At 41.4% G+C, this 21,822-nt stretch overlaps 1 protein-coding gene across 1 annotated transcript in view; it reads left to right on the top strand.

Moving 5' to 3' along the window:
• Positions 1-21,822, top strand: part of TTN (titin) — a 311,080-nt gene that overhangs the window by 261,963 nt on the left and 27,295 nt on the right. The window contains exons 297-305 of the mRNA XM_081956298.1: positions 95-17,194; positions 17,531-17,827; positions 17,929-18,516; positions 18,605-18,907; positions 19,033-19,329; positions 19,591-19,878; positions 19,972-20,271; positions 20,374-20,676; positions 21,489-21,794. Coding sequence (XP_081812424.1) covers positions 95-17,194; positions 17,531-17,827; positions 17,929-18,516; positions 18,605-18,907; positions 19,033-19,329; positions 19,591-19,878; positions 19,972-20,271; positions 20,374-20,676; positions 21,489-21,794 — 19,782 coding nt within the window. The remainder of the gene's footprint in view (positions 1-94; positions 17,195-17,530; positions 17,828-17,928; positions 18,517-18,604; positions 18,908-19,032; positions 19,330-19,590; positions 19,879-19,971; positions 20,272-20,373; positions 20,677-21,488; positions 21,795-21,822) is intronic.

Here is a 21,822-nt window from a genome sequence, read left to right as displayed (position 1 = left end):
GTACTTTGAGAAATTCTTCCATCCTCATTGCATTAATAGCACGATTGCCTATAAAGTGCTTCCAATCTAAGCTTCTTCTTTTTCATTATTATAGATCCACCAGGACCTCCATCAAATCCACGAGTAACTGATACAACAAAAACAAGCGCTAGCCTAGCATGGGGGAGACCTCATTATGATGGTGGACTTGATATTATTGGCTACATTGTGGAGCACCAAAAAGAAGGAGAAGAAACATGGGTGAAAGATACCACAGGAACCGCTCTAAGAATCACACAATTTGTGGTTGCTAATCTCCACCCAGGAGCCAAATACAATTTCAGAATAAGCGCTATCAATGCCGTTGGCGTGGGCGAACCAGCATTAATTCCAAATATTGAAATCAGAGAACGTGAAGTGGCTCCTGATTTTGAATTAGATGCTGAACTGAGAAAAACTCTGGTGGTCAGAGCCGGATTGAGCATTAGGGTATTTGTTCCTATTAAAGGACGCCCGACTCCTGAAATCACGTGGACCAAAGATGACATCCCACTTAAAGCACGGGCCAATATTGAAAATACAGATTCATTCACTCTCCTCATTGTCACAGAATGTAATAGATACGATGCAGGAAAGTATCTGATGACTCTTGAAAATGCTGCTGGCAAAAAGACTGGCTTTGTAAATGTAAAAGTTTTGGATACGCCAGGGCCACCAATAAATCTGAAGCCCCGAGACATATCTAAAGATAGCATTACTCTCCAATGGGACATGCCTCTAATTGATGGAGGTTCACGTATAACAAATTATATAGTAGAAAAACGGGAATCGACACGGAAGTCGTATTCAACTATCACAACCAAATGCTCCAAATGTTCCCTTAGGATTCCTGGTTTGGCTGAAGGCTGTGAATATTACTTCAGAGTATTTGCTGAAAATGAATTTGGAATCGGTGAACCTGCTGAAACTCCTGAACCTGTAAGAGCAACAGAAGCGCCATCCCCTCCAGACAGCCTTAATATTATGAATATCACAAGGAACTCAGTCAGCCTTGCTTGGCCGAAACCAGAACATGACGGTGGTAGCAAGATTACCGGCTATGTAATTGAAGCACAGAAAAAGGGTTCAACTCAGTGGACACACATTACTACAGTGAAAACATTAGAATGTGTGGTAAAGAATCTAACTGAAAGTGAAGAATATACTTTCCAAGTTATGGCAGTTAACAGTGCTGGCAGAAGTGATCCAAGAGAAAGCAGGCCGGTTGTCGTTAAGGAACAAATGATGCTTCCTGAGTTTGATTTGCGTGGTATCTATCAGAAAACCATAATTGCCAGAGCTGGTGACAATATCAAAGTTGAGATTCCTGTTCTTGGTCGCCCCAGACCAACGATTACCTGGAAAAAGGAAGATCAATTGCTCAAGCAAACACAAAGGATCAACTATGAAAATACGGCCACTGCAACCATTTTGACCATTAATGAATGCACGAGAAATGACAGAGGCAGATATCCAGTCTCCGCTAAAAACATTGTTGGTGAAGTTAGTGATGTTCTAACTGTTCATGTGCATGATGTTCCTGGACCACCCACTGGACCAATTAGATTTGAAGAAGTTTCATCTGATTTTGTCACCTTTTCATGGGAGCCTCCACTAAATGATGGAGGGGTTCCAATTAGCAACTATGTTGTAGAAATGCGCAAAACTGACAGTACCTCTTGGGCTGAGTTAGCAACCACTGTTATACGTACCACCTACAAAGCAGCTCACCTGACTACTGGAACTGAGTACCAATTCCGTGTTAAAGCTCAGAACAGGTACGGCTCAGGTCCGGCTATCAGTTCAGAGAATGTAATTGCTAGCTATCCTTTTAAAGTTCCTGGACCTCCAGGCACTCCTCAAGTCATTGCAGTCACAAAAGATTCAATCAGCATTAGCTGGCACGAACCCCTTACAGATGGTGGAAGTCCAATTCTGGGATATCACATTGAAAGAAAAGAGCGGAATAGCATTCTTTGGCAGACTGTCAGCAAAGCCTTAATATCAGGCAACACCTTCAAATCAAGTGGACTGATGGATGGCATTGCATATGAATTCAGAGTCATTGCTGAAAACCTGGCAGGTAAAAGTAAACCAAGCAAGCCATCTGAGCCAACCCTTGCTCTCGATCCTATTGATCCTCCTGGAAAGCCAATTCCTCTAAACATCACAAGACATGCAGTAGCGCTAAAGTGGACAAAACCCGAATACAACGGAGGCTTTAAGATAACTGGCTACACAGTTGAAAAACGAGATCTTCCAAATGGCCGATGGCTAAAAGCAAACTTTAGCAATATACTAGAAACCGAATTCACTGTGAGTGGGCTTACCGAAGATGCTGCTTACGAATTCCGTGTCATCGCTAGAAATGCTGCCGGCGCCGTTAGCCAGCCTTCTGAGCCATCTGATGCAATAACATGCAGAGATGAAATCGAGGCACCAAGAATAATGGTTGACGCTAAATACAAAGACACTCTAGTAGTAAAAGCAGGTGAAATTTTCAAACTTGAAGCAGATGTTGCAGGTCGACCTCCTCCAACTCTAACATGGACAAAACAAGACAAGGAACTTGAGGATACAGCAAAATTGGAAATTAAAATAGCAGATTTCTCTACAGTTCTTACCAATAAGGACTCCACAAGACGGGATGGTGGTGCATATATACTTACAGCATCCAACCCAGGCGGCTTTGCGAAGCACATTTTCAATGTCAAAGTTCTAGACAGGCCTGGTCCCCCACAGGCACCTTTGTTGGTGTCTGATGTTACCATAGATAAATGTGTCCTGTCATGGCTCCCACCTTTAGATGACGGAGGTGCCAGTATTGATCACTATGTTGTTGAAAAACGTGAAACAAGTAGATTGGCGTGGACGTCTGTAGCCACAGAAGTTCCTGTAACAAAACTGAAGGTCACAAAGCTATTGAAAGGCAATGAATATGTGTTCCGAGTAATGGCTGTTAATAAGTATGGAGTTGGTGAAGCTCTAGAATCAGAGCCTGTCCTAGCAGTGAATCCTTACGTAGTACCCGATCCTCCCAAGACACCTGAAGTTACAGCTATTACCAAAGATTCTATGATTGTTTGCTGGGGACATCCCGATTCGGATGGAGGAAGTCCTATAACCAATTACATTGTAGAACGTCGTGACAGAGCTGGTTTACGCTGGATGAAATGTAATAAGCGGGTTGTGACAGATTTGCGTTACAAAGTTTCTGGACTCACAGAAGGACATGAGTATGAATACCGAATAAAAGCTGAAAATGCTGCTGGTGTAAGTGAGCCAAGTCCTAGTAGCCCATTCTACAAAGCTTGTGACACTCTTTTCAAACCTGGTCCACCTGGTAATCCCCGTGTCTTAGATACAAGCAAGTCATCAATTACAATTGCTTGGAATAAACCCTTATATGATGGTGGCTCAGAAATTACTGGATACATGGTTGAAACAGCATTACCTGATGAAGATGAATGGAAAATTGTAACACCACCAGCAGGATTAAAAGCCACATCTTTTACCATCACTAATCTAAAAGAAAACCAGGAGTATAAAATCAGAATTTTTGCCATGAATTCTGAAGGCATTGGTGAGCCTGCTCTTGTCCCTGGGACACCAAAAGCTGAAGAAAGAATGCTTCCCCCTGAGATTGAACTGGATGCAGAGCTGCGTAAAATTGTGACTCTTCGAGCTTGTTGTACTTTGAGACTTTTTGTTCCGATTAAAGGAAGACCAGTACCTGAAGTAAAATGGTCCCGAGAACATGGAGAATCTTTAGACAAAGCAACAATTGAATCCACAAGTTCTTACACTTTACTGACGGTGGGAAATGTGAATAGATTTGACAGTGGCAAATATATATTGACTATAGAAAACAGTTCAGGTAGCAAATCAGCATTTGTAATTGTAAGAGTCCTTGATACACCTGGTGCCCCACAGAATCTGAAAATAAAAGAGATCACCATGTCATCTGTCACGCTCAACTGGGAACCTCCCCTCATAGATGGTGGCTCTAAAATAAAGAATTATATTGTTGAAAAGCGTGAAGCAACAAGAAAGGCATACTCTACTGTTATAGCCAATTGCCACAAAACCACCTGGAAAGTGGACATGCTACAAGAAGGTTGCAGCTATTACTTCAGAGTTCTAGCTGAAAATGAATATGGAATAGGTCTTCCTGTTGAAACATCAGAATCAGTTAAAGTGTCTGAGAGGCCTCTACCTCCAGGAAAAATAACCTTATTAGATGTGACAAGGAACAGTGTGTCTTTGAGTTGGGAAAAACCTGAGCATGATGGAGGAAGCAGAATTTTGGGCTACATTGTAGAAATGCAAAGCAAAGGCAGTGACAGGTGGGCCACTTGTGCCACTGTTAAAGTTACTGAAGCTACTATAAAAGGATTGATCCAAGGAGAAGAATATTCCTTCCGTGTTTCAGCACAAAATGAAAAAGGAATCAGTGATCCTCGGCAACTCAGTGTACCCGTCATTGCAAAAGATCTTGTGATACCTCCAGCATTCAAACTCTTGTTTACCACATTCAGTGTACTAGCAGGTGAAGACTTAAAGGTTGATGTTCCTTTTGTTGGTCGACCCAAACCAACTGTAACATGGCTTAAGGATAATGTGCCACTAAGGCAAACTACTAGAGTAAATGAAGAAAATACAGAAAACAACACAGTGCTAACAATAAAGGAAGCATGTAAGGAAGATGTCGGACAATATTTGGTAAAACTTACAAATACTGCAGGAGAAGCAACCGAAATACTTAGTATTATTGTCCTCGATAAGCCAGGCCCTCCCACTGGACCAGTGAAGATGGATGAAATAACTGCAGATAGTATTACCATTTCTTGGGAGCCACCCAAATATGATGGTGGCAGTTCCATCAACAATTACATTGTAGAAAAACGTGATACGTCTACTACTGCTTGGCAGATTGTTTCGGCAACTGTTGCACGAACAACTCTAAAAGTGGGTAGATTAAAGACCGGAAGCGAATATCAATTCAGAATTGCTGCTGAAAACAGATATGGAAAGAGTACGTATCTCACATCAGAGCCTGTGGTTGCCCAATATCCATACAAACTACCTGGCCCACCTGGAACTCCATATGTACCAGAAGTCTCCAGAGATACTATGATGGTGCATTGGAATGAGCCAGTCAGTGATGGTGGCAGCCGAATCATTGGCTATCATTTGGAGCGCAAAGAAAGAAACAGCATCTTATGGGTTAAGTTGAACAAAACAGCAATTCCTGACACTAAATTTAAAACAACTGGACTGGAAGAGGGACTTGAATATGAATTCAGAGTTTATGCAGAAAATATTGTTGGCATTGGAAAGGCAAGCAAATGTTCAGAATGTTACACAGCTCATGATCCTTGTGATCCTCCCGGCCGCCCAGAACCCATAATTGTCACAAGAAATTCTGTTACTCTTCAGTGGAAGAAACCAGTGTATGATGGTGGAAGCAAGATCACGGGCTACATTGTTGAAAAGAAAGAATTACCGGAAGGCCGCTGGATGAAAGCAAGTTTTACTAACGTCATTGAGACTCAATTTGCAGTAACTGGCCTGGTTGAGAATCAAAGGTACGAGTTCCGTGTGATTGCACGTAATGCAGCAGGTGTATTCAGTGAGCCCTCTGAAAGTTCTGGGGCTATCACAGTGAGAGACGAAGTAGAACCACCTCGCATAAGTATGGATCCCAAGTTCAAAGAAACACTTACAGTGCATGCTACTGAATCATTTAAGATTGACGCTGATGTTTATGGCAAACCCCTGCCTTCTATTCAGTGGCTGAAAGGTGACAAGGAACTAACAAACACCGCACGTTTGGATATAAAAAGCACGGACTTTGCCACAAGCCTAAGCGTGAAGGAAGCTGTTCGTGTTGACAGTGGACATTATATATTGTTGGTGAAGAATGTTGCAGGTGAAAAAACTGCTTCTGTTCATGTCAAAGTCCTTGACAGACCTGGCCCCCCTGAAGGGCCTGTTGTTATAACAGGGACAACTGCTGAAAAATGTATGCTATCATGGAAGCCCCCACTGCAGGATGGAGGCAGTGACATTTCACATTACGTTGTTGAAAGAAGAGAAACAAGTCGCTTAGTTTGGACTTTAGTTGATGCCAATGTGCAAACTCTTAGTTGCAAAGTTGCTAAACTCTTGGAAGGCAATGAATATATCTTCCGTATCATGGCTGTCAATAAATATGGGGTTGGCGAACCTCTTGAATCTGAGCCTGTACTCGCGAAAAATCCCTTTGTGGTACCACTTCCACCAAAGGCTCCAGAGGTTTCAGCTGTTACCAAGGATTCTATGATTGTTGTATGGGACAGACCAGTTTCTGATGGAGGCAGTGAAATTTTGGGTTATGTGCTAGAAAAACGTGACAGAGAAGGCATTCGGTGGACAAGATGCAACAAGCGTTTGATCAGTGAAGTTCGATATCGAGTCACAGGACTTCTGGAAAATCATGACTATGAATATAGAGTCTCTGCTGAAAATGCAGCTGGTCTCAGTGAGCCCAGTCCACCTTCTATCTACTATAAAGCTTGTGACCCTATATATAAACCAGGTCCACCCAATAATCCCAAAGCGATAGATGTTACAAGATCTTCAGTTTTCCTATCTTGGGGCAAACCAATCTATGACGGTGGCTCTGAAATTCAAGGATACATTGTTGAAGCATGTGATGTAAGTGTTGGTGAGTGGTCTATTTGTACACCACCCACTGGAATTAAGAAAACAAATATGGAAGTAGAAAAATTGTTGGAAAAACATGAGTACAAATTCCGAATTTGTGCTGTTAATAAAGCAGGAGTAGGAGAGCATGCTGATGTTCCTGGAATCATCCTCGTTGAAGAAAAATTGGAAGCTCCAGATCTTGACCTTGACTTAGAATTGAGAAAAGTGATTAATGTAAGAGCTGGTTGCTCATTAAGACTCTTTGTTCCTATCAGAGGCCGCCCAACACCTGAAGTAAAATGGAGTAAAGTAGATGGGGATATCAGAGAAGCAGCTATTATTGACAGTACCAGCAGCTTCACCTCACTTGTTCTCGATAATGTGAATAGATTTGACTCTGGAAAATACACTCTTACTTTGGAAAATAGTAGTGGAACAAAATCTGCCTTTGTCAGTGTAAGAGTCTTGGATACTCCAGGTCCTCCTGTTAACCTGAAAATCAAGGAAATTACCAAAGAATCTGTTACAATTTCATGGGAGCCTCCAGTGATAGATGGTGGAGCTAAAGTTAAAAACTATATTATTGAAAAGCGTGAAGCCACAAGAAAATCCTATGCAGCTGTTGTAACAAACTGCCATAAAACATCCTGGAAAATTGATCAGCTCCAAGAAGGTTGTTATTATTATTTCAGAGTTTCTGGAGAGAATGAATTTGGAATTGGCCTGCCTGCTGAAACAAGTGACCCAATTAAGGTGGCTGAAGTTCCTCAACCTCCAGGAAAAATAACCGTGGTTGATGTTACGAGAAACAGCGTTTCGTTGAGCTGGGCAAAGCCTGAACATGACGGTGGAAGTAAAATCTTACAGTACATTGTAGAAATGCAAGTGAAGGGTAGTGATAAATGGTCAGAGTGCACACGTGTTAAAGTTCTTGAAGCCGTTATTACTAACCTAACCCAAGGAGAAGATTATCTCTTCAGAGTGATGGCTGTAAATGAAAAGGGCAGGAGTGATCCACGATCGCTTGCAGTACCAGTAACCGCTAAAGATCTTGTTATTGGACCAGATGTCAGACCAGCATTCCACAGTTACAGTATACAAGTAGGACATGATCTAAAGATCGAAGTACCAATATTTGGTCGACCTAAGCCTACTGTTTCTTGGACCAAAGATGGCATTCCATTGAAACAGACAACCAGAGTAAATGTAATTGATTCACCTAATCTTACAGTTCTAAATATTAAAGAAACAAATAAAGAGGACAATGGAATATATGAAATTGCAGTTGCTAATGTGGTTGGACAAAAATCTGCATCCATTGAAATTATAACACTCGATAAACCAGATCCTCCTAAAGGCCCAGTTAAATTTGAAGATATTAGTGCTGAAAGTGTCACAATATCATGGAATCCCCCAGTATATACAGGTGGTTGCCAGGTTACTAATTATATTGTTCATAAGAGAGATACAACCACAACTTCATGGGAAGTAGTTTCAGCTACTGTTGCAAGAACTACTCTGAAAGTGACTAAGCTGAAAACAGGCTCAGAATATCAATTTAGAATATTTGCAGAAAATAGATATGGGCAGAGCTTTGCCCTGGAATCTGAACCAGTGGTTGCTCAATATCCTTACAAAGAACCAGGCCCCCCTGGAACACCATTTGTGACAATAGCTACAAAAGACTCTATGATTGTGCAATGGCACGAACCCATTAATGACGGTGGAAGTAGAATTCTAGGTTATCATCTTGAACGAAAGGAAAGAAACAGCATTCTGTGGACAAAAGTAAACAAAACTATTATTCAAGATACACATTATAAAACATCTAATCTTGAAGAAAACATTGAATATGAATTTAGAGTTTCTGCAGAAAATATTGTTGGCGTAGGCAAAGCAAGCAAAGTTTCAGAATGCTATGTAGCACGCGATGCCTGTGACCCACCAGGTTGTCCTGAAGCTATTGTTGTCACAAGAAGTGCCATCACTCTGCAGTGGACCAAGCCAGAATATGATGGTGGCAGCAAAATAACAGGCTATGTAGTAGAAAAACGAGACTTACCTGATGGTCGTTGGATGAAAGCAAGCTTTACCAATATCACTGAAACTCAGTTTACTGTGACAGGTCTTACTGAAGACCAACGATATGAATTTAGAGTAATCGCAAGGAATGCTGCTGGAGCAGTAAGCAAACCTTCTGACAGCACAGGACCTATCACAGCAAAAGATGAAGTTGAACTTCCAAGAATTTCCATGGATCCAAAATACAAAGATACTATTGTTGTAAATGCTGGTGAAACTTTCAAACTTGAAGCTGACATACATGGAAAACCAATTCCTACTAGTATGTGGCTGAAAGGAGATAAAGTCCTTGAAGATACTGCTCGGTATGAAATAAGGAATCCAGACTTCAAAGCTCAGATTACTGTGAAAGATGCTATACGTGTTGATGGTGGACAGTTTATTTTGCAGGCAACCAATGTTGCAGGAACAAAATCAGTACCTGTAACAGTAAAAGTACTAGATAGGCCAGGGCCTCCAGAGAGTATTCAGATTTCTGGAGTTACTTCTGAAAAGTGTTCCTTGGCATGGGCTCCACCAATCCATGATGGTGGCAGTGATATTTCCCACTACATCATTGAGAAGAGAGAAACTAGCCGTCTTGCTTGGACAATTGTTGCATCTGATGCTGTAGCCACAATGCTAAAGGTAACAAAACTTCTGGAAGGCAATGAGTATATATTCCGCATAATGGCAGTTAATAAATATGGAGTTGGCGAGCCTTTGGAATCTGCACCCGTACTTATGAAAAACCCATTTGTTGCTCCTGGTCCACCAACATACCTTGAAGTTACCAATGTTACAAAAGATTCTATGACAGTCTCCTGGCATCGTCCAGCTAGCGATGGTGGCAGTGAAATCATTGGCTACATTGTAGAAAAAAGAGATAGAACTGGTATTAGATGGGTGAAATGTAATAAACGTCGAATTACAGATTTACGATTAAGAGTCACAGGACTAAATGAAGATCATGAATATGAATTTAGAGTATCTGCTGAAAATATAGCTGGAATTGGTGAGCCAAGTCAAGTTACTCCATACTGGAAAGCATGTGATCCTATGTTCAAGCCTGGTCCACCCACTAATGCCCATGTTGTTGATACAACCAAGAATTCAATCACAGCTGCATGGGGTAAACCTATTTATGATGGTGGATGTGAAATCCTGGGATATATTGTAGAAATCTGCAAAGCTGATGAAGAAGAATGGGCAATGGTTACTCCACAGACTGGTCTGAGAGTTAATCGTTTCGAGATCAAAAAACTCATAGAACATCAAGAATACAAGCTAAGGGTGTGTGCTCTCAACAAAATTGGAGTAGGTGAGCCTGCAGCAATCCCCGGTACAATTAAACCAGAAGATAAACTTGAAGCTCCTGAACTTGATATAGACTCAGAATTAAGGAAGGGAATTGTCGTCAGAGCTGGTAACTCTGTCAGGATCAATATACCATTTAAAGGACGCCCCACTCCTGAAATCACATGGTCTCGGGAAGAAGGGGAATTTACAGATAAAGTTCAAATTGAAAAAGGACTAAATTACACGCAGCTATCAATTGATTATTGTGATAGAAATGATGCTGGGAAGTATATACTTAAACTGGAGAATAGCAGTGGTTCAAAGTCTGCATTTGTTACAGTTAAAGTACTTGATACACCAGGACCACCACAAAACTTAGTTGTCAAAGAAATAAGAAAAGACTGTGCTGTATTGACATGGGAACCTCCGGCTAATGATGGTGGGGCAAAGATAAAGAACTATGTCATCGATAAACGTGAGTCAACCCGAAAAGCATATGCAAATGTGAGTGCCAAGTGCAACAAAACAAGCTTTAGAGTTGAAAACCTTACAGAAGGAAGCATTTATTATTTCAGAGTCATGGCTGAAAATGAATTTGGAATTGGTAGTCCGGCGGAAACTGCCGATGCCTCAAAAGCATCTGAGCCACCTCTACCCCCTGGAAAAGTGACACTCACTGATGTGACACAGAGAAGTGCATCATTTATGTGGGAGAAGCCTGAACACGATGGAGGCAGCAGGATTTTGGGCTACATTGTTGAAATGCAACCAAAAGGATCTGATAAATGGGTTGTTGTTACCGAAACCAAAGTCTGCAATGCCATTGTATCTGGTTTAATTTCTGGACAGGAATATCAGTTCCGTGTCATGGCATACAATGAAAAAGGCAAAAGTGATCCTAAGCCACTGGCAGTTCCTGTGATTGCCAAAGATCAGACAATTCAGCCCAGTTTCAAATTGATGTTCAATACATATACTGTACAAGCTGGAGAAGATCTTAAAGTAGAAATTCCCTTTATAGCTCGACCAAAGCCTACTATTACTTGGGAGAAAGAAGGCCAGCCTCTGAAACAGACAACCAGATTACATGTTGAAGATACAGCATCTTCGACTACATTGTTTATTAAAGAAAGCAACAAGGATGATTTTGGAAAATATACTGTCACAGCAACCAACACCGCAGGCACAGCCACAGAGCATCTTAGTATCATTGTGCTAGAAAAGCCTGGCCCACCCCAAGGTCCCGTCCGTTTTGATGAAGTTAGTTCAAACTTTGTAGTCCTCTCATGGGAACCACCAGCATATACAGGTGGCTGTCAGATATCTAACTACATTGTCGAGAAACGTGACACTACAACCACTGTTTGGCAAATGGTATCAGCAATGGTCGCAAGGACAACTATTAAAGTAACAAAACTTAAAACAGGAACTGAATACCAATTTAGAATTAGTGCTGAAAATCGATACGGAAAGAGCGCTGCGTTAGATTCTAAGCCAGTTCTTGTACAATATCCATACAAAGTGCCAGGGCCACCAGGTACCCCCTATGTCACTACAGCCACCAAAGACCTCATGATTGTACAATGGCATGAACCAGTTAACGATGGAGGGAGCAAAGTTCTTGGATATCATCTAGAACGTAAAGATAAAAACAGCATTCTTTGGACAAAGATACATAAGACCCTCATCCACGACACAAAATATAAAACGGAAGGCCTTGAAGAAGGTCTTGAATATGAATTCAGAGTTTCCGCTGAAAACGTTGTTGGAGTAGGCAAGGTTAGCAAATGTTCTGAACTGTATGTTGCTCGGGATGCTTGTGATCCACCAGGCCGTCCAGATGCCATTGTTATCACTAGAAATTATGTGACACTAAAATGGAAGAAACCTGAATATGACGGTGGTAGCAGAATAACTGGATACACTGTGGAAAAGAAAGAACTACCTGATGGCCGTTGGATGAAGGCCAGTTTTACAAATGTAATAGAAACTGAGTTTACAGTAAGTGGCCTTGTAGAAGACCAAAGATATGAATTCAGAGTAATTGCAAGGAATGCAGCTGGCAGCTTAAGTGAGCCCTCTGAAAGCACAGGGCCAATTATTGCTAGAGATGCAATAGAAGCACCGAGAGCTTCAATGGATCCTAAATACAAAGATCTCATTGTTGTTCGTGCAGGAGAAACATTTGCTCTTGAGGCTGACATCCACGGAAAACCTATTCCTGATGTTAAGTGGTCAAAAGATGGAAAAGAATTTGAAGAAGCAATTGCGAGAATGGAAATTAAGTCTACAATTGAAAGAACAACTCTCACAGTCAAAGATTGTGTCAGATTAGATGGAGGCCATTACACACTTACACTGACTAATGTTGGTGGCACAAAATCAATACCAATCACGGTAAAAGTGCTTGACAGACCTGGACCCCCAGAAGGCCCTTTGAAAGTTACAGGTGTGACAGCAGAAAAATGTTACCTTGCATGGGGACCACCTTTACAAGATGGAGGTGCTAGCATTTCGCATTACATTATAGAAAAGAGAGAGACAAGCCGGCTTTCATGGACACAAGTATCATCTGATGTTCAAGCTCTGAATCACAAAGTAACCAAACTTCTTTCAGGCAATGAATACATTTTCCGTGTAATGGCTGTTAATAAATATGGAATTGGTGACCCTCTAGAATCCGAACCTGTGTTGGCATGCAATCCATATAAGCCTCCAGGTCCTCCTTCAACACCCGAAGCTTCTGCAATCACGAAAGATTCTATGATTGTAACTTGGTGCCGCCCAACTGACAATGGCGGAGCTGAAATTGAAGGTTACATACTAGAAAAGCGAGACAAAGATGGCATTAGGTGGACCAAGTGCAATAAAAATAGACTGACAGACGTAAGATTGAGAGTAACTGGACTGACGGATGGTCATTTCTATGAATTTAGAGCTTCTGCCGAAAACGCTGCTGGTGTTGGTGAGCCCAGTGAACCATCAATTTTCTACCGTGCTTGTGAGGCAATATATCCACCAGGCCCGCCAAACAATCCAAAGGTAACAGATACCTCCAGATCATCTGTGTCCCTTGCATGGGGCAAACCTACTTATGATGGTGGTGCTCCTGTTAAAGGATATATTGTAGAATTTAAGGAAGCTACGGCTGATGAATGGACAACTTGTACATCCCCATCAGGTTTACAAGGAAGACAATTCACAGTAACAAAACTTAAAGAAAATAACGAGTATAACTTCCGCATCTGCGCTATGAATTCTGAAGGAGTTGGGGAACCAGCCACTATCCCTGGTAGTGTGGCTGCGGCTGAAAAAATGGAACCTCCTGAAATAGAACTTGATGCAGATCTCAGAAAAGTTGTCACAGTGCGTGCTAGTGGCACATTACGTTTGTTTGTCACAATTAAAGGAAGGCCAGAGCCAGAAGTGAAATGGGAAAAAGCAGAAGGCACCATGAGTGACAGAGCTCAGATTGAAGTAACCAGTTCTTATACAATGTTAGTAATTGACAATGTAAATAGATTTGACAGTGGGAAATATAACCTGACTTTGGAAAACAACAGTGGCAAGAAATCAGCATTTGTTAATGTGAGAGTACTTGATACACCAAGTGCACCTGTAAATCTGACCGTCAGAGAAGTAAAGAAAGATTTAGTGACATTAGCTTGGGAGCCTCCTCTTATTGATGGCGGAGCTAAAATCACAAACTATATAATTGAAAAACGTGAAACAACCAGAAAAGCGTATGCCACTATCACAAGTAATTGCAACAAAAATGTCTTTAGAATTGAACAGCTACAGGAAGGATGCAGCTACTACTTCCGGGTCTTAGCTGCAAATGAATATGGAATTGGTTTGCCAGCAGAAACATCTGAGCCAGTTAAGGTTTCTGAACCACCCTATCCACCTGGAAAAGTAACTCTTGTTGATGTTACTCGTCACAGTGCCACTATTAAATGGGAGAAACCAGAGAGTGATGGTGGCAGTAAAATAACTGGCTATGTAGTAGAAATGCAAACTAAAGGGAGTGAAAAATGGAGCACCTGTACCCAAGTTAAAACATTAGACGCAACAATATCTGGATTAAGTATGGGAGAAGAATATACTTTCCGTGTCTGTGCTATAAATGAAAAAGGGAAGAGTGATCCAAGACAACTTGGAGTTCCAGTGGTTGCAAAAGACATTGAAATCCAGCCTTCTGTTGAGCTCCTTTTCAATACATTCAGTGTTAAAGCTGGCGAAGATCTTAAGATTGATGTACCCATTAGAGGAAGGCCAGTGCCATCTGCCAGCTGGAAAAAGGATGGCATGCCTTTAAGAGAGACAACGAGAGTGAATGTCCACACTTCAAAAACATCCACATCGCTAGTCATCAAAGAAGCTGCTAGAGAAGATGTAGGAAACTATGAATTAAATGTTGCAAGCAGTGCTGGCTCTACAACAGCTTTAATCCATGTAATTGTTCTTGATAGACCAGGACCTCCAACCTCATTACATATTGATAATGTCAGTGTGGATAATATATCCATATCTTGGGAACCCCCTGAATATGATGGTGGCTGTCAAATTAATAATTACATTGTAGAGAAAAGAGAAACTACAACAACAACATGGAGCATAGTATCTGCAGCAGTTGCACGAACTTCAATTAAAATACTTCGCTTAACCACTGGATCAGAATATCAATTCCGTGTTTCTGCAGAAAATCGCTATGGCAAGAGCACTTATGTTGAAACTGCCCCTGTTGTGGCAGAGTATCCATTTAATCTACCTGGTCCACCTGGTACTCCTCGGGTTGTACATGCAACCAAAACCTTCATGGTTGTAAGTTGGCAGGAACCAGTTAATGACGGAGGTAGCAGAGTCCTTGGTTATCATCTTGAACGTAAAGAACGAAGCAGCATCCTTTGGACTAAAGTTAATAAAATCCTTCTAAGTGATACTCAGATGAAGGTCACAGGTCTTGACGAAGGCCTGATGTATGAATATCGTGTGTATGCTGAAAACATTGTAGGAATTGGCAAATGTAGCAAATCATGTGAACCGGTGGCAGCAAGGGATCCATGTGATCCACCTGGCCAACCCGAAGTGACCAATATTACAAGGACATGCGTCTCACTATCATGGACCAAGCCAGAATATGATGGTGGTGCTAAGATTACAGGCTACATTGTTGAGCGGAAAGAGCTTCCAGATGGTCGTTGGCTGAAGTGCAGTTTCACCAATGTACAGGAAACTTACTTTGATGTGACCGGGCTTACTGAAGACCAGCGCTACGAATTCCGTGTTATCGCCAGGAATGCTGCTGACCAATTTAGTGAACCTTCTGATTCCACTGGGCCAGTTACTGTAAAGGATGACATAGAAGCTCCAAGAATTATGATGGATGCCAAATTCAGAGAAATTGTTATTAAAGCTGGAGAGATTTTAAAAATCAATTCTGACATTGCAGGACGACCCTTGCCAATAGTTTCATGGACAAAGGATGGCAAAGACATTGAAGAAAAGGCAAGAGTCGAAATAGTCTCCACAGATCATGCTACAACGATCACTGTTAAAGACTGCATTCGACGGGATTCGGGGCAGTATGTGTTGACATTACAAAATGTTGCTGGAACAAGATCATTAGCAGTTAACTGCAAAGTACTTGACAGGCCAGGTCCACCAGCAGCCCCACTACAAATCAAAGGCCTGACTGCTGAGAAATGTTATCTGTCATGGGGACCACCTCAAGAAAATGGAGGGGCAGAGATTGACTATTATATTGTGGAAAAACGTGAGACCAGTAGGCTTGCATGGACACTTTGTGAAGCAGAACTCCCAACAACTTCCTGCAAAGTGGCGAAACTACTTAGAGGAAATGAATATATTTTCAGAGTGATGGGTGTAAATAAATATGGTGTTGGTGAGCCCTTAGAAAGTGAGGCTGTCAAGGCCCTGGATCCTTTCACTGTCCCAACCCCCCCTAAATCTTTAGAGGTTACCAATGTGACAAAGGAATCCATGACTCTTTGCTGGGCAAGACCTGACAGTGATGGAGGAAATGAAATTTCTGGTTATGTGATTGAGAGGCGTGAGAAAAACAGTTTACGGTGGATACGTATAAATAAAAAGCCAGTTTATGATCTCAGAATAAAATCTTCAGGCCTTCGGGAAGGATGTGAATATGAATATAGAGTATATGCAGAAAATGCCGCAGGCCTTAGTCTTCCTAGTGATCCTTCACCACTAATAAAAGCAGAAGATCCAGTTTTCCAACCATCACCACCATCTCGGCCCAAGATAATGGACCATACAAGATCTCATATAACAATTGGATGGACAAAACCGTTGTTTGATGGGGGAGGTCCTATTATTGGATACACTGTTGAATACAAGCTAACTAGTGAAACTGATTGGTCAACTGCTATTCAAAGCTTAAGAGGAACAGAATACACTGTAATGGGTCTTACATCGGGAGCAGAATATGTTTTCAGAGTAAGATCTGTGAACAAAATTGGCGCTAGTGATCCAAGTGATGCCTCAGAACCTCAAGTAGCAAAGGAAAGAGAAGAAGAACCCGTTTTTGATATTGATAATGAAATGAGAAAGACATTAGTTGTGAAAGCAGGTGAATCATTTACAATGACTGTGCCTTTCAGAGGAAAACCTATTCCTAACGTGCTATGGAGTAAGCCAGACACTGATCTCCGCACACGAGCAAATATTGACTCCTCGGATAACCGCACCTCGCTGACTGTTGAGAGGGCAACACGAAATGATTCTGGAAAGTATACACTGACTTTACAAAACATTGTAAACACAGCTAGTTTGACATTAATTGTTAAAGTCCTGGATTCACCAGGACCTCCATCTAATATCATTGTAAAAGATGTAACAAAAGAATCTGCTGTGTTATCTTGGGAAGCTCCAGAGAATGATGGAGGGGCTCCTGTGAAGAATTACTACATTGAAAAACGAGAAGCAAGCAAGAAAGCCTGGGTCACTGTAACCAACAATTGCCATCGTCTTTCCTACAAAGTTGCCAATCTACAAGAAGGTGGAATGTATTACTTCAGAGTCTCTGGAGAAAACGAGTTTGGTGTCGGCATTCCCATCGAAACCAAAGATGGAGTTAAAATAACGGGTGAGTAATATTTTTGAAAAAAATATTTTATGTGCTTCACTTATGATTTATTGAAGTACATTTTAGAAGGACTTACATCCGTGCTTGAGTTTTAATATATTTTGCAATGCTTATATTAACAATATAAATTTAATGCAAAGTAGCAATATAAAATGATGTAAAGCCACAATGAAAGGTGTTTGTCTTAAGGATTTGCTAATACGTCGAGTTTCAATATATGTAAGGAACTCAATTATAGAGCTTATCCATGCAAGATATTTATTTGCAGAGTACCTTACAAATAATATGTTTGCATCTGGCGTATTTTTGTTCTCAATTTATCTTCCTATTTTTTAGAAAAACCAAGCCCACCAGAAAAACTGGGAGTATCGAGCATTACCAAAGACAGTGTATCCCTTGTATGGCTAAAACCCGAGCATGATGGCGGAAGCAAAATTGTTGGCTACCTTGTTGAAGCCCTAGAGAAAGGGCAGCAGAAATGGGTCAAGTGTGCTGTAGTCAAGGTGACCCATCACATTGTCCAAGGTCTCAAAGAGAACATGGATTATTTCTTCAGAGTATTTGCTGAAAACGAAGCTGGTCTCAGTGATCCTAGAGAGCTTCTTCTTCCTGTCACAGTGAAAGAAAAAATGGGTATGTATTCCATTACTAAGAATAAAGTTGTCTGAATTTAACTGAAAATAGAATCATTGGCATTTTTGATATTTTTAATGTGCTACTATTGCATTTTTCAGAATCGCCTGAAGTGGATATGAAAGGTTTCCCGAACCATACGGTTTATGTGAGAGCTGGCTCAAATCTAAAGGTCGAGATTCCAATTTCGGGAAAACCCTTGCCAAAGGTGTCTTTATCCAGAGATGGCATTCCTCTCAGGCCGACCATGAGGTTTAATACAGAAACCACTGCAGAGTGTGTAATTATTAACCTTAAGGAAAGCGTGGCTACCGATGCTGGTAAATATGACATCACAGCTGCGAACTCCAGTGGCACAACAAAATCCTTCATCAAAATTGTTGTCCTGGATAGACCAGGTCCCCCAGTCGGTCCTGTTGCGATGAGTGACATCACTGAAGAAGGAGTCGCCCTGAAGTGGGAGCCTCCACATTACGATGGCGGAAGCCAAGTCACAAACTACATTGTGCTTAGAAGAGAAACAAGCACTGCTGTGTGGACTGAGGTGTCTGCAACCGTTGCTAGAAATATGATTAAGGTCATGAAGTTAACCACCGGAGAAGAGTATCAGTTCCGTATCAAAGCAGAGAATCGCTTCGGCATAAGTGATCATCTCGATTCAGCATGTGTAGTTATAAAACTGCCTTATAGTAAGTACCTCCGTTTTTTGGTTCTGGTTGTATGAATTTTTCAGACGTAGGCATATACTTTGCTAACTTGCCTCTCCTGTTTATTCAGCTATACCTGGGCCACCTTCAACACCATGGATCACTAATGTTACCCGAGAAAGCATCACTGTTGGATGGCATGAGCCTGTTTCTAATGGCGGCAGTGCAGTCATTGGTTACCACCTGGAAATGAAGGACAGAAACAGTATTTTATGGAAGAAAGTAAATAAAATGATTATACGCACAACTCACTTCAAGGCCTCTACCATTACTGCTGGGCTAATTTACGAATTCAGAGTTTACGCTGAAAATGCAGCAGGCATCGGAAAACCAAGTCACCCATCTGATGCAGTTCTTGCAATTGATGCATGTGGTATGTATTCAGTAATACAGCATTGCATTTCTAATGTTGACTTTAGTGCAAGCCATTCTTGGTCAGTTAGTATTGGGTACTTATACAAATGTTAATGACAAATGCAATTGCTTTCCAAATTGCAGAACCACCAAGAAACGTTCGAGTCACAGATATTTCCAAGACGTTTGTCAGCCTTTCTTGGACACAACCCGCTTTTGATGGTGGCAGCAAAATCACTGGATACATTGTGGAGAAACGCGATTTTCCAAACGGAAGATGGGCAAAGGCCAGCTTTACCAATGTCATAGAGACCCTGTTTACTGTATCAGGATTGACTCAAAGCTCTCAATATGAATTCCGTGTCTTTGCTAAGAATGCTGCAGGTTCAATTAGTAACCCATCAGATGTTTTGGGACCTGTCACTTGCGTGGACACATATGGTAAGAAATGTATTTTTAAAAAACCCAAATTATCTTGTTTTTATTTATAGGATTTGACTTATCATCACTGGGAAAAATATGCATTTCAGAGTTCTTAATATGACAGTATCGTGTAGACTTATATTTGATTTTCTTTTGGGTATCAGATGGTGCAGAACTTTAATTAAATGGCATATTTCTTCTTACTTAGTTGCTCTTCTGTGAGCCTTTTAGAATGCAAAATGTCTTAATACCTTCTTATTCCATTTATCTTTCATTAAGGTGCACCTGAAATAGATGTACCACCAGAATATACAGAAGTGGTCAAATACAAAGCTGGTACCTCAGTTAAGCTCAAACTTGGGATTTCAGGAAAACCCATACCGTCAATAGAATGGTTTAGAAATGACAAAGAAGTACAAACAAGTGCCCAGATATCTATTGAAAATACCACTGAATTTGCTTCTGTACTGATCAAGGATGCAACGCGTCTCAATAGTGGAAGCTATGAACTGAAATTAAAGAATGCCATGGGTTCAGCATCTGCTACCATTAAAGTACAAATACTTGGTATGCTTTCAAAAGTGTTACATTTCATTGCTCTATTAAATTCCTCTAGCCATGGTTATTCTTGTATATTAATAGATATCATTTGCTCAACAGATAAGCCAGGACCTCCAAGTGGGCCTGTTCACTTTAGAACAGTTACAGCTGAAAAGATTTCTCTTCAGTGGGAACCGCCAGCTGATGATGGAGGAGCCAAAGTGACACACTACGTTGTTGAGAAACGGGAAACAAGCCGAGTGGTATGGTCTATGGTCTCAGAGAAACAAGAAGAATGCAATGTCACTACCACGAAAGTCATAAAAGGAAACGAATATGTTTTCCGTATACGAGCGGTAAACAAGTTTGGTGTTGGCGATCCACTGGAATCTGATAGTGTTGTAGCTAAAAACAGATTTGGTAAGATAGAAGTTAAGAAATGTATTCTGGAACATCTTTAAGAATGTTGATTATGTTGGTCTAATGTGATTTTTTTTTCTCTCTCTCTCAATAAAAATACAGTTACTCCTGGACAACCTGGTGTGCCAGAGGTCAACATGATAACCAAACAGTCAATGACTGTAACCTGGACAAGGCCTACTGTGGATGGTGGAAGTGAAATAAGTGGATATTATCTTGAAAAGCGCGATAAGAAAAGCTTAAGCTGGTTCAGAGTCGTTAAAGAAACCATTCGGGACACCAGACAGAAAGTGACAGGACTAACCGAAAACAGTGAATACCAGTTCAGAGTCTCTGCTGTGAATGCAGCCGGTCAAGGCCCCTTCTCTGAAGCATCCGACTTTTTCAAAGCTGCCGATCCTATTGGTAAGAATCTGGGCATGCAAATAGCAGCAAAGTTTTAAAAGTACCAAACATTCTTGAAATGGCATGATAGAAAACAAGGACATGGTTTTATTGGTTTCTTTATTTAATGTATGTGTTTATTTAATGTGTTTATTGCATAGTATAAATTGAAAATCCTGGACAGTTTATAAGTAAAATCAGGGGTGGGCTACAAGTTCGCCCAGGTTCAGGAGAACCTGTAGCTTACATTATGGCAGGTTAGGAGAATCTCCAAATCCCACCACTACCTGGCCCTGCCCCCCACACCACAACACACCCCTGCCACCACATCACACCCCTCCCAGGAGTCTCCATGTGGCCCATTTTGGATGCAAGGTAACTGTAGGGACCGCACAGAAGCTCGGGTAGGGGGAAAACGGGCCTCCCGGAAGGCCTCCACAGCCCAGGGGAGGACGTTTTCGCCCTCCCAGAGGCCCAAGGAAAGCCTCCAGAGCCTGGGAAGTGAAAATGCCCACCCCTCCACTGTGGTGCAGGAGGCCAACTTGGCCACGCCCGCCATGGCCACCCCCACCCAGCAACCGAACAGAGAACCCATTGCTGAAATTTTTAAAGTCCACCCCTGAGTAAAATCATAAGTATTGAAATTTTAAAATTAACAAGATTAGGTCTGTCGGTATTTACTCATCAGGACCCCAAGCCAATTGGCAGAGCCAGTTTTAATGCCCTTCTGAAAGGGCAAAAGGTGGAGGCAGGCCTCACTCATGTTTTGCTGTTTTGCCTGTTAAATAGCTAATATTTTGAAGTTTCATGTTATATTTTTATTTGTTTTATAGAAAAGCCTGGGGCCCCTGTTAAGCTAAAGGTTGTGGATACTACAAAGACATCTATCACCCTTAGCTGGACTAAGCCAGCTTATGATGGAGGAAGTGCAATTACCAGCTATGCTATAGAAAAGAGAGAAGCTGATGAAGAAGAATGGTCTGTAGTGAGTGCAAGAGGAGAAGTGAGAACCACAGAATATGTGATTTCTCATCTTCAGCCAGGACTCAATTACTACTTCCGTGTAGCTGCTATAAATTATGCCGGACAAGGTGAACCTATTGAAATGACAGAACCTGTACAAGCTAAAGACATTCTTGGTACAAAACTTTAATCTTTTTCCTTTAT

Source organism: Natrix helvetica (genome assembly GCF_964273705.1).
Source record: "Natrix helvetica genome assembly, chromosome: 1".
Lineage (NCBI taxonomy): Eukaryota > Metazoa > Chordata > Lepidosauria > Squamata > Natricidae > Natrix > Natrix helvetica.
The sequence above is the reverse complement of the archived record's forward strand: the minus strand, read 5'-3'. Positions and strand labels throughout refer to the sequence as shown.